Consider the following 12500-nt stretch of genomic DNA (forward strand, 5'->3'; position numbering starts at 1 on the left):
TGGAGAAGATATACAATCATGAATACGGAAATGTACACTGTACTTTAAACAGCACTGCATAGCTTGGGAGTAAACTGCTCTAAGCTCTTCTTAGCCGGAAGTCTAAAAAGTACCTCGTATTTATATGGGCGTGTTGATATATCAGAAGATAAAATGGTAAAGAGCTTGCCTGAAGTAAAACCAAAGAGCTGTCACGCAGTTACAGGTGTTTCATCTTTTCTGTGCACCTTTCTCTCCAACTCTTCAATAATGTTCCAAAATTGACATTTATGGAAGAGGGAGGAAATGGCACGAATTCCTGTGTACCACACACTTATGAAGCACAAGGCAGAGATAAACATAGATAGACAAAAAATACATTATTATGCATTCCTATATGTTTATGGCCAGTTTGTGATGTTCATTACACCTTAAGAGAATCCTTTCATTTGCCATAGGGCTGACAGAACACTCTACTCTCCAATCAGCCTGCCGACAAAGGACTCGATCCGGGACTCTTCTTGCAAGCCTACGAACTTGTCTACAACTTTACCTCCTTTAACTGCGAGGACTGATGGTACAGCGGTTACCTATAGGAAGAAAATAATAGCTGGTGAATAAACAAATGCTTTTACTTTGAAAAACAAGAAGTATGAGAAAAGGGAATTGTTGTTTAAACTGTGTAGACAAAAATATAAAATCAGTACAATTTTCCTCCAATATTCAGATTTGTACCTTGATTGTAGCCTTTTATACATGAATTTAAACAGTAAAAGGAAGGAGATTGGGCGAGACAAAGCAACAGATACAACAAACTACATACCCCATACTCTAAGGCCAAGTCTGATACATCATCAATATCAACTTTGGCCAAATGTACTTTGTCTCCCTTGCTGCCAATGATGGTTTCCAACCTTGGACCTAGTAATTTGCATGGACCACACCATCTGTGGAAGAAGATTAAATTAATGGGAGTCTGGTCTAAATGTGGGCTAAATGGAAAATAATGTCTTTCCATTAATTTTTTTTTTATAAAATACTTCTATATCTACTTCAAAGAAACAGCTGACAAGTTCAAAATATGTCATTTATCATGACCTTAAAAGTTGTAAATTGTTTGTTTAAGATAGGTTCGGAAAGAAACTGTAATGCAGGGTAAACATATATATTGCCAAATACATATACTGTATTGCCTTATTAAAAGAACAAATTGTCTTGTCTAATCTAATCAGTCTGTTGCCCAAACCTTTACACTTAACTGATTGTAATTCTTACTAGATAATTAGTGCATGGGGACAAACTATGGTAATTTCCCTAAAATTCTTTCCTACTTCATATATCACACTTTTTATATATCACATATAAGATATGTTCCAATAAGTGCACTGAAGTGCACTGTAATTTCTTTCTTAAGCATATCAACTGCAAATGAGCCAAAACTATATCAGGCAAAACAAGAGATTTCATTTTAAATTATGGTAACTTAAACTTCCTAAAGGTATGATAGTGTGTTTTCTCTACAGATATCTTTATCTTCTACAATGGAAAAAAATAGAGGTCATAAATGAATAAACAACTATCAGAATGCTGGTAACTAAACTGTCTCTCTTCCCCTGTCATAAAAGAATATATTACTTCACATATAAAATATTCATAGTTATTACTGCTCTCTGATGACAAGCAGAGTACTCAAGATCAAGAGGTACTAGGTTAATGCTCTTCTTTATCTATACAGCAAAACAAACTTGCCTAGATAATGAATGACTTTCTTAATATAATACCCTGGAGGACTGGAGGTAACTGCAGCAATATTCACATACACATTTTTCAGATAATAATAGTAAAGATAAATACCCAAACTGTATTCGTTCATCAGTCACTGACATCATACAGCTTTGTGCACAGGTGCCTGGTAGAGGCATGGTGAGGAGTTGCTTATATTGATGTAATATTACAGGTTCCTGTCTGTGAGAGTTTGAGGTTTCATGAAGCAAGATCTTTTTCACTGGGACCATGAAATGATAAGGGAGATACTGAAAGAAAATCTACTCATATTGTCATTATTATTCTAATACAAATAAGAAGTACAGAATACAGAGAAGGCCTAAATAATTTTTATTAGGGAAATTAAGATTTTTGGAAGATACTTTGTTTTCTTTAACACTGTCTGTATTTGCCATAAGTAATATATATATATATATATATATATTGTAATGTAAAAAATCAAGCTCTTGGTTCCTTATAGGGCTTAAAGAAATTGCTGACTTGAATCCTTTACTGAATTTAAAGGGAGTCTTAAGTGAATCAACAAAGAGCTAATCTGAGGCACCTACAGAAAATAATGTGAAATTCAGAAAAAAAAAAATGATCAAATTCTCTGTTTTCGTACATATATATTACTGAATTTCATGATTCATTTCTTGAAATATGACCATCAATCCTGTATTCAAAACGGTCTTCATCTTGAAACTGGAAAAAGGCAAAAAGTAAAAAATATTCTTTAAAAATAAAATGAAATCTGAACTACCAAGACCCAAAGACAAAAACACCGCAAATAAAATCTGAAAATTAAGCAAATCATTTTTTTACTACTTTTTATATATGACATAGGTTGATTTTCTTTTTTCTACTTCTGCAAAAGCCAATGAAAATGAACAATATAGATTTAGCAAAACTGACCTCTGCTTGATTCCTCATTCAATGATAAGTCACTAACGAGGTCTAAAGGCCCCATCTACTCATGGTGGAGGTTTGCACGCTTTTGCCAAGACACGACCACAGAAGTCAAGACATCACTTGACTTAGCTGCAGGAGTGACTTGGCTTTATCTTTACTTAATGAATGTTATATTTCAAACAGTGTAAATTAGGGGTGTTTTTTAAAGCCAATACCTTAGTTTTTATCTGTGTTTGCACAGTCCTATTCTGGGCAGTTACCATCAGTTCTTCATAGAAACTGAAAGATACTCTGATGTATACAAATGTAAATCTTTACACATCTTATCTTGGCACAGGGTATATGTAATCACCAGCTTACCAAAAAAGAAATCTTTTGTACAAATACCTAAAAAAGTAGCACTTCATATCCTCACACTATAATTTCCCTTCATTAAAAGAGAAGGTACAGTGGCTCCACATCAGCTGCAATATCCTACTGCAGTACATACCATGCAATGAGCCCTTTTTTATTTGTAATAAATCTTTAAATTCTCCTTGGGTTTACTTAACCTAAAAATAAACACATACACGTCTATCCTTCTGAAGTCCTAAACTACTGGAATTTGTTTTTTATTTTGGAAAACTTCTTCCAAATGCAGAGTGAAAAGGGGAAGATAGAATGAGAAAAAACGCAAAGGTGATACCATTAAGCGGGGAAAAAAAAACAAAGCAAAAGCTCATGCAATGACTAGAATTTCATCATTTTTTCCCTTAACAGCCAATGAAATATTCTCTGACCTTCGAGAACAGTAGTAAACAAAAAATAATAAAAAAAATGGCTGATGTAACACAACGCATCCTGTTCGTCAGACCATCCCGCCGCCAATAATGCTAAAATCATGAAACAAAGAGCGCAAAAGCCTCGACGATTCCTTACTGGGCATGAAAATCAACCACGACAGGAGTGGAAGACTTTAAAACCCTCTCGGTGAAATCCTCTTCGTCTTGGACATTGAAGAGAGCTCTATCGGGAGTTGTTGTTTTTAACCCTCTTGCCGGCACCAAGGGAGCTACACCTCTCCTTTCTATATCTTTCCATAAAGCCCTATTCGTCGCAGAGGCCAATTGGGCCAAACTTCGCCTAAACATGGCCAATAAAAGCAATAACGTGCGGGAATAACCAGGTATTTCGGCCCAACAACAATCCCAACTTGAGTCAGGAAATTGCCGTCTCCTTCACATCCGATAGCGTAGGTCTAGATTCTAATCATCAATACCTCACAAAGAGTAGTTCCTCCACCAAAGATGACGGACTTGAATCTAAAATTAAAGGGATATATATCGCAACGAAATATGTAGCGATAGACGCATTAAGAATGTGGTTTTAAGTCCTCATTTATGTAGGTTATGGCCGCCATTGGATGTGAACGAAAGAACAGCTGATTACTTAATTAAAGTAGTTATACATGACAGCTTGTTTTACGTATTACATACGTTTTTTAGGACAGATATACGCATGTTTGATTCTTAAATGGTAATAGATGATATATAGTTTCCATTGGAATCCTACCTGCCTGAATGCTTAATTTTTTTTATTAGTATGCACTGTAACACCTAAACCGAAACGGCGTTATTCTAATCGGGTGCTTAATATATGATGATCTTAAGCAATTATTTTCTTACTATTTAAGTGTGTAATTGTTGTTATTTGTATTCTAATTTCAATCCCCGGTGGGCCTGAGAGTCACAAATGTTTTCAGTAACTTTGAGTAAGACTATTTTCTTTGCCGGATATACAGCCATCATACTTTATGAATAAATTTCCCGTTGGCGGTATAGACTAAATGAATGCAAATATGCTTATCTATTATCTACGGGCTTTTGTGAAATAAAAGAAGATTTAAACCGCTGCAGACGACGTCATTTTCCCCGCCTCGGCTGTGACGTCACATTTCAGGACAGTATAAAAGTCTATCGTCAATACTTTTTTATATATCAGCCAAAAAATAATGACACTTCGAATTACCAAAATTATTGAAATTCATTTGCGCTCGCATGATGATAATTGCAAGCGCCTCTCCCTTGGTCTTTTTTAGGACCGAAACGTTGTCCAGGCTTTTGGTTGACTCATGTTTCGTCATCGGGATTGATCACAAGAGAGGAGAGAAACGTCGAATTTTCGCCTTATTTCTGCAATGGCTGAGGGAAGCGAAGGTGCCAAAACGATCAATCTGACTGTGAAAACGGCGAAGGACAAGCAGATCCTCGAGATAGGCGAAGATGCGAGCGTAAAGGATGTAAGTAGAGCCACGTCCTGCCAAGACCTTTTCTCTCTTGTCAACCTCCTCTTGGCATGCCAGCTTGACCGCGTATTTCTTTGGCACTCTGGAACTTTCGATGGCACTGGCGGCCTCTCCTCGCCTCCTTCAGTCCTTCGGCAGGGCGGGGTATAGGATTTGAGGGCCAGAAATGAGCTTAAATAAAAGGACTTGAGCCGCCGAAATCAGACGATTAGCGGCGTCTTCTGCCACAGCCATGTAGGCCTATGTGGCCTGCATATTTCGCTTCATTTCTGCCGATGTCAAACATGCATTAAGTGAAATCGGCTAGACAGAGTGCCAGTACTCTCGGTAGACATCAGTAACGTTTCTTGAACAATAAATTGGTACCAATATCATTAGTATTAGCTATTTGGTGTCATTGTAATGAAATGCCAAAATGTAGCATGATTTTGCATTCTTTTAGGAATGCATGTAGTTATACGTAATACATTCTTGCATTTTAAGTCTATGTGGTATACCTTTACAGTATATTACCTAAGTAACATTGCATTACTTACATTTATACATCACATACACATTATGCATAACCTTTGATTCAATTTGTATAAATTAAATATTAATTAGTACAAGCTAAGCTATCATGGAAATTAATGCAATAACCTGCTTGAACATTATTGAAGAATATTTGGTATAGTAGTAGTATGAAAGAGTAATAAACATTTCATACTCAATTTTCCTGAAGTGAATAGTTTTCAAATTCCCATTTGACCAACAACTATAGCCTCTCTTGGCTGTTAACCTGCAGTGCCCAGAGAGCCTAAACCACTGCCTTGAACCAAGTGTGGGATTCTTAAGTTTGAGTGGTCTGAAAGAAAGTAGTGATACCACACACACCATCATAACCTCATGTATCCCTTGATGTTCAGGTGCATCAGGTTCAGTTAAAGTATAAGTTTGCCTTAAAAGAATGAATTAAGAAGTAAGAGTTTTCATTATTTTAGGATTTTTCGTATAGGAGTTTGTATTAGTGATGTATAGATTTCAAAAAGTTTGTCAAAATTTTCCTTACACAGTAAAGATAAGAGACTTGATAACTATTTGGTATATTCTTATTTGTATCCCTAAATAGATATTGAACATTCACACAAGAAAATGTATTTGTTACTAAGAGCAATGCACCCACCATACCCAAAGTCCCGAAACCAGGATAACATGCGAATCCAAAACACAAACCTAACCTTTCCTACCTTCTATTTATTCCCTAGATAGGCAGGCAAGCCCCCACTTTATTAACATTTTGTGCCAACTTATATAAGACGAACATTAAGAACTCTGGCTGTATGAGCATGTTGTGGACTTAGTCTGTGAGTGGTGAAATGCAGCAGATATTTTCGTCATTACTCGGTAAATATAAGGCTGCTGCAGATGTTCTCGTGTTGCTTATGACACTATTTTTAATGCTCTATAAGGTGACAGTGTCTATTTCCTACTATCTTTGTGCGTTGCTCTCAGTAACCTGAACCGAAAAAATATTTTTAGGGTTCGCAAAGATTTTTCTTTTGCTGTAATCAATTTTGCATAAATCTTCCAATTCTCATAATCATATTGGTTTTAGCAGTTGGAAATTTACTAAAAACTTTGTGATCTTTGATGGATGGCCTTCATTCTTGTGTATAAGTAATAGAGTTTGGTATCATGCAATTGCTCCAGTCTTTGTGCCTGTCAGTGCTCTTGCAAAGGCCAAAGAACTTCAACCACATACATTCTTGCAAGACCAAACTTGGCCAACCACTATTTTTGATGAAAATTTGTGCAATCACGTCTACAAGCTCTCTCCCCAGAGTATATGTAGTTGGAGTTTTGTGTTTGTGAGCCTCTGCTGTGCCCAATAGTCGTGGAAGTCATAAAGTAAGGAAGTAAGTGTGGCTGAATTACTGTGATTTAAGGGGGAAAGATCCATAGGAATTGCCATAAAAGGATGTTTATATGTGCTTAATAAGTGGAGTGATGTGTAAGTGTGCAGCCATACAGCCGGTTACAGGATATATATATATATATATATATATATATATATATATATATATATATATATATATATATATATATGATTTTTTATTTTTTTATTGCTTGTCAATTTGATTTATATCTTCATTAAAATGGGTAAAGTTGAAGAAAACATTGGTTTATATATAACAGTGTGAACTTATGAATTTTCATTCATTATACAGTGTTGGCCCTGAACTTGTTTGTGGAGTTTAAGTAAAGCATAAATAGCTATATAATCTTTTATGTATTCATTTGAGATAAAGTCTATACAGAGCTTTGCACAGATTTCAACCCAGATTATACATGGACTATAAGAATATCTTGTAACAGAATTATTAGTATTGCCTAGAACAGACATAAACATTTGTTTGTAGTATTAGTTGTCAGGGACAGTCACACTAATCTATTCTGTCTAGGGATCCAATTTGAGAGTGGGATACTTCCCCAGCTTTGAAGAGAACTGAGATCAAAATCCTGCATAGAATAGCAGAGATGTGTTGGTCTTTCAGCACAGCTAGAGAGGGAAAGATGATGCCAAAATAAGAACTGTAGTATGATTACTAGGAAGCTTATTACTTGATTGTCTAAATGGTGATTATTACATCATATTAGATATGATTTAACTTTAGAAATTAGTGATATATATTACAACTAGCAATGATGCCTCACTAAGATTTTAAAGATTATCCAAACAAATATCCATTTGATCAGCAAATTTGCTTCTTCCCAACTTTAGTTTTTAGCAGTCTATAATTATGTCTCCTGTACATTACTGATTACACTTATAGCAGAATAGCAGCATATGTTATTAGAATGAAAATTGTTAGAATTTCTATTATTGAAGTATTGGGTATCAGTGTAGTTGACGTGATTGTGTGATATATGATAAGTAATAAAATGGGTAGATTTTCTTTTTAAAGTTTAGTGTCATCTCTCTCAATTACCCCCCTGCCCCCCCCCCCCTTTTGATATGTATTGAAATTCATAGAATTCATGACTATCTCTAATGAGTAGTTCATCCAGGAGGTTATTGTAGACACTTTAGTCTTTTCTGGAATGAAGTTTCTCTATGGAGGGACACTGTATAGTGTGACCAGTCCTGCTCTGTAGCTGACAGACACTCAGACAAGACTAATGTGAGTTATTCAGACTTTGGTTTGTCTGTGAAATGGGAGATGAGAAATGTATGTTTTTGTATGTATTTCTCTGGTGAATGAGAGTATTTGTTTAACTTTCATTTATAGCCAGAATTTCAGAGTCATACATTACTCATACAGCCTGTCATTGCAGAAATCACTGCTTTTGCACAGTCATAAAATTTGAAGTACTAACTTGTATATAGGTCATAGCTTTTTAATATATATGCAAGAATATGTTGGGGATAATACTCACCCTCCAGAAGTGGGTATTGACCCTGAGCAACAAAACAATATCCTAAGGGTTTTGAATGACAGTTCGGAGCTTTTCTGATTGTCACTGCAGAATAAGAGTTAGTATGGGCTAGCATATCAGATCATGCACTGTAAAAAAAATAGAGATGGGGAGAGAGGAGCCTAGGAAGGTAAAGTTTCCTTTGGTGTGGGAATATTTATTACTGAAGGGTTCAGGCAAGGCACAGATACAACATAGTACAACATTTGATGCCCTTTTTCTTTTGATTCATTAGTGAAAAAAATATCCTGAAAACTCAAGGAAAGGTGGAATCAGATGGACACGACTTTGGTTAAATGACTTTGATGGCTGATCACTTGTGGAGAAATATATAGACACTTCACATGAGAACATTAAAATGAACACTACAGTGGGTTAATACATTTGTTGATATTTACTAAACCTCAGATATAATGCATCAATCTATAAATACCAGATTGGCTTGACATGTGCCATTTCCACTATAATTTTAATATATTAATAGATGGCTCCACAGGAAGTTAGTCACAAAGGATTCAATAACTAGTCCATCCTGACCTTTTCTGTTTACCCTTTACCATGTTTTTTGGAAGAATTTTATTTTACAACTTATTGCTATTAGTGTTGATAAAAACATTTTGATATTCCCAAGGCCAGTAATAATGTTAATATCAATAACAGTAACGATGTTAATAGCATTAGAAAAAATAAGATTGTCTCCTGAAAATTCAAGGAACGGGGATATCAGGTCACTAAGCGCTTGGGGAGGCTTCGGTGTGCAAGCAAAATTCACAAAGTAAAACTACAGTGAACAGTGCAATTACCCAGAGCCAGTTGGTTAACGTGCTGCTGCTGGGGATGGCATGCCCACAGTGAAATTAATTTATTAATTTTATATACACATAGCTCCACAAGTGCTTAGTCACCAATGAGTCAATCACTAGTCTGACTTATCTTACCTGATTACCCTTTAACTCGATTTCAGAAATTTTATTTGGTTTTATATTGCTGCTAGTATTGTTAATAACATTGTAATAATTATAACTAAAAAAATATAATAGCATAAAAATATATCGGAAAACTTACGGAAGGGGAAAATCAGGTGAGGGCACATAGACTGCTAATTGATTCCTTGGTAGCAGAGCACTTGTGGAGCCATTTATGTGTAGATACATTTCACTAAACAATTCTGCAATGAACATCATATTTTCCCGGCAGCATTAGGTCAAGAAAATAACACTCTTTAGGAGACATTCAGTAAATCCATTAAATTTCAAAAGATTGATATCAGTGTTCAAGATCACAAGTGCATTGTTATAGAACTATTGCTGAATGGAGAGGGCAAAGGTCAAAATGGCACTACACGCTGGATGATTGGAAAGTATATATAATTGTAAAATTATGAAATCAATGACGTATCATTTTTCGTTTTGTCAGTGAGTACAAATTAGTTAAAAAGGTTATTACAGGACCAGTATATGATATAAATGTGCAGTGTTTGAATCTTATGATGTACATGAAGGTAAGAGTAACTTCCCACAATTTGAGAAACAAAACCATTGTTAAATTTCGATTTAATTTTGATGATAGCAATGTGGGATCCCTTTATTCCGCACATGTAACTTTGACCAAATACTTGTTGATGCAGATTACAACATTAGAGCTGTGCTGGTAATAGAGAGGATGTTGTGATAAGCATAATTGCAACTTTGTTGCCCCCATAGAAATGTCGAAGTAAGATTTAAATTATAGAAATACCTTGATATCCACTAAGATTTAATTGTTTGTACATCTTAATTTATTTATTTATTTATTTATTTATTTATTTATTTATTTATTTATTGTTAATTATTTTCTGAAGTAGATGAGAAATAAAGCATATATATATATAAGCATGCAAAAGTTAAACTTCTTATGACCAGATAGTCTAAACACCAGAGAGGTCGTAGAGGCACAAAATATCTGAGCTAGCAAAGTTTAGAACAAGAATGCTAGATAAAGGATATGGTCTGTTGTATTACTGATGCTGATACAGCTTAAACATAAACCAAGCTCAGGCTTATTGGACTTGTAACTGCTCAGTTTCTATTTTAAAGACCATTTTTGTGACCAAAGTTTATGTCACAGGGGAAAAAACAACAGAGCAAGAGCATTGGGCGATTGCACAGTTCACGGCTGTTGTAAATCTATGCTGGGTAATCTTGCTTGATACGTAATTTTGACAAACATTTGATATAGGATCATTAAACATGTGTTTTCTGCATGGAATCATTCTTTTCATTCAAACCTTTTATACTTTTCTCACAGTGAGCTTTCCTTTTCATGTCACATATTATTTTTGCAGATCAGATGTTGCAAAGTCAGTAGGCTTACTGTTGATTGTGTATTCATCTTTTTTCTAGCTACGTGAACTCGTCAGTGAGAAGTTCAGTGCATCTCTGGAGCAAGTCTGTCTCATCTTTGCAGGGAAGATTCTGAAAGATGGTGAGTTGATATTGTGAAATACTTTCATTCTTCCTTCCTTTTGAATAATGTCGGGTAGTAGATATTTCCTTAACTTTTTTTTCTCTGAATTACTTTTCTTCTTAATTTCTTCTGTTGAGAATGCCAACATTATTTTGATTTTACTATATTCTTATTTTTAACAATGACAAATGTAAAAATGGGATTTTGTTGTTTCTTGTTAGAGAAGTTATTATTTTTAAACTCTTGCATACATGTCAGTAGCCACAGAAAAGCTTGAGTGTCTTTTGCAAGTTTGAAGAAAGTGTTGGGTAATGCTATGATGTGCTTCATCATTTCACAGTGCAGGAAGTTTTTTCATTGGAAAAACTCCATCTGAAATATTTCTAAGAAAGCTTTTAAGTTCAAATGTTACTCTATGCTTGTGATATTTTAAACATTTATTTCCCTTTTTTCATAATCAACTAAGAAATAACTTGTTTAGAACTAACTACCTTAAAACTCATAGTGAGAGAATATTTCTTCAGAGTAATAACAAATTTTCTTTCCTAAAATTTTAGGAATAGAGTAAAGGATGAAATAAGGTTGGCCTAATTGCTGACTCATAAGTCACTTATCTCTTGTAAAGCAATCTATGTATAAACAGAATTAACCCATTTATGATGGAATTTCTTTGCACATACTGAGCCTCACACAAGGCTTTTTGTACAGGCAGCTGCTTTAGTGAAAATTGAAAGTGCAGAAGACATACTTTAACCCTCTCACTCTGCATTTGGATCTGGCTTACACAAGTTTTAAGGAAATGAGCTTTTATGCCTGATTTTGAGAGACTGTCTTCTCAATGATTGCAGTCAGGGCCAAACAAATTAACAGCTATTTAACACACTAATTAGAACAGGCTTAACTGCACATGTCAATAGATACATGCCATCCAGCTTTGAGGCTCATTTTCTGTGACATGATTAGACATCATCTGGTGTGAGTGGATTGACCCTTTGACTGTTACCATTTGATATTACAGCCATAAATATTATTCCCGTTAAGCCTTACTAACTTCCATACACTGTGCTGTATCACTGACCCAATATGTGCTGCCTAAGGGTCTTAATCCTTCAAATATTTGCAAAAATTCTCAAACTAAAGTACCTTTAGGAGATACTGAAAATGTATTGCAGAAGCAGAAATCATCAATTCTATTTTGTGGTGGATAATTAACATCATCAAGGGAATAGCTTTGAAATTTAATTTTGCAGTTAAGGGGTTAATAGACTAAAATTTCAGGGGACAGGGCTCTTATACATGTCATCCCAACATCTATGGGGTAAGAATTGCATATATAGGTTTTAAGAATATTTAACTTAGTATGTGTATTTCTTACCACACCCTCTTAACCCAATGCTGCCAGGGAAAATGAATGAAAAATTGGGAAAATGCTGTGCTCATTTTCTATATTTTTGTGAAATGTCTCTGCACATAGATGGCTCTGCTGGAGCTTAGCCACAAAGGAGTCAATTAGTAGATCTAGTGACCTTACCTGATTCGTATTGGCAGGAAAAATGTATTTTTTACTAGTGCTATGAATATCGATGGTGTTATTTTTATTATAAACATTATAATTTCTATAATGTTATATAAACATTAGTAACAGCAAAATAAGATAACA

The 12500-nt window shown here is 34.9% G+C and overlaps 2 protein-coding genes across 2 annotated transcripts in view; one reads left to right on the forward strand and one right to left on the reverse strand.

The window, feature by feature from the left end:
* LOC125029501 (thioredoxin, mitochondrial-like) overlaps nucleotides 1-3880 on the reverse strand; it is a 4049-nt gene extending 169 nt beyond the window's left edge. Inside the window, exons 1-3 of the mRNA XM_047619426.1 lie at nucleotides 3574-3880; nucleotides 803-926; nucleotides 1-569 (exon numbers count right to left, since the gene is read on the reverse strand). The exon at nucleotides 1-569 is cut by the window's left edge and continues 169 nt beyond it. Coding sequence (XP_047475382.1) covers nucleotides 453-569; nucleotides 803-926; nucleotides 3574-3785 — 453 coding nt within the window. The 5' untranslated portion in view covers nucleotides 3786-3880 and the 3' untranslated portion in view covers nucleotides 1-452. The remainder of the gene's footprint in view (nucleotides 570-802; nucleotides 927-3573) is intronic.
* Nucleotides 3881-4763: 883 nt separating this feature from the next.
* LOC125029477 (ubiquilin-1-like) overlaps nucleotides 4764-12500 on the forward strand; it is a 17432-nt gene continuing 9695 nt past the window's right edge. Inside the window, exons 1-2 of the mRNA XM_047619370.1 lie at nucleotides 4764-4933; nucleotides 10777-10858. Coding sequence (XP_047475326.1) covers nucleotides 4832-4933; nucleotides 10777-10858 — 184 coding nt within the window. The 5' untranslated portion in view covers nucleotides 4764-4831. The remainder of the gene's footprint in view (nucleotides 4934-10776; nucleotides 10859-12500) is intronic.

The sequence above is a fragment of the Penaeus chinensis genome, chromosome 10 (genome assembly GCF_019202785.1).
Source record: "Penaeus chinensis breed Huanghai No. 1 chromosome 10, ASM1920278v2, whole genome shotgun sequence".
NCBI classification, from domain to species: domain Eukaryota; kingdom Metazoa; phylum Arthropoda; class Malacostraca; order Decapoda; family Penaeidae; genus Penaeus; species Penaeus chinensis.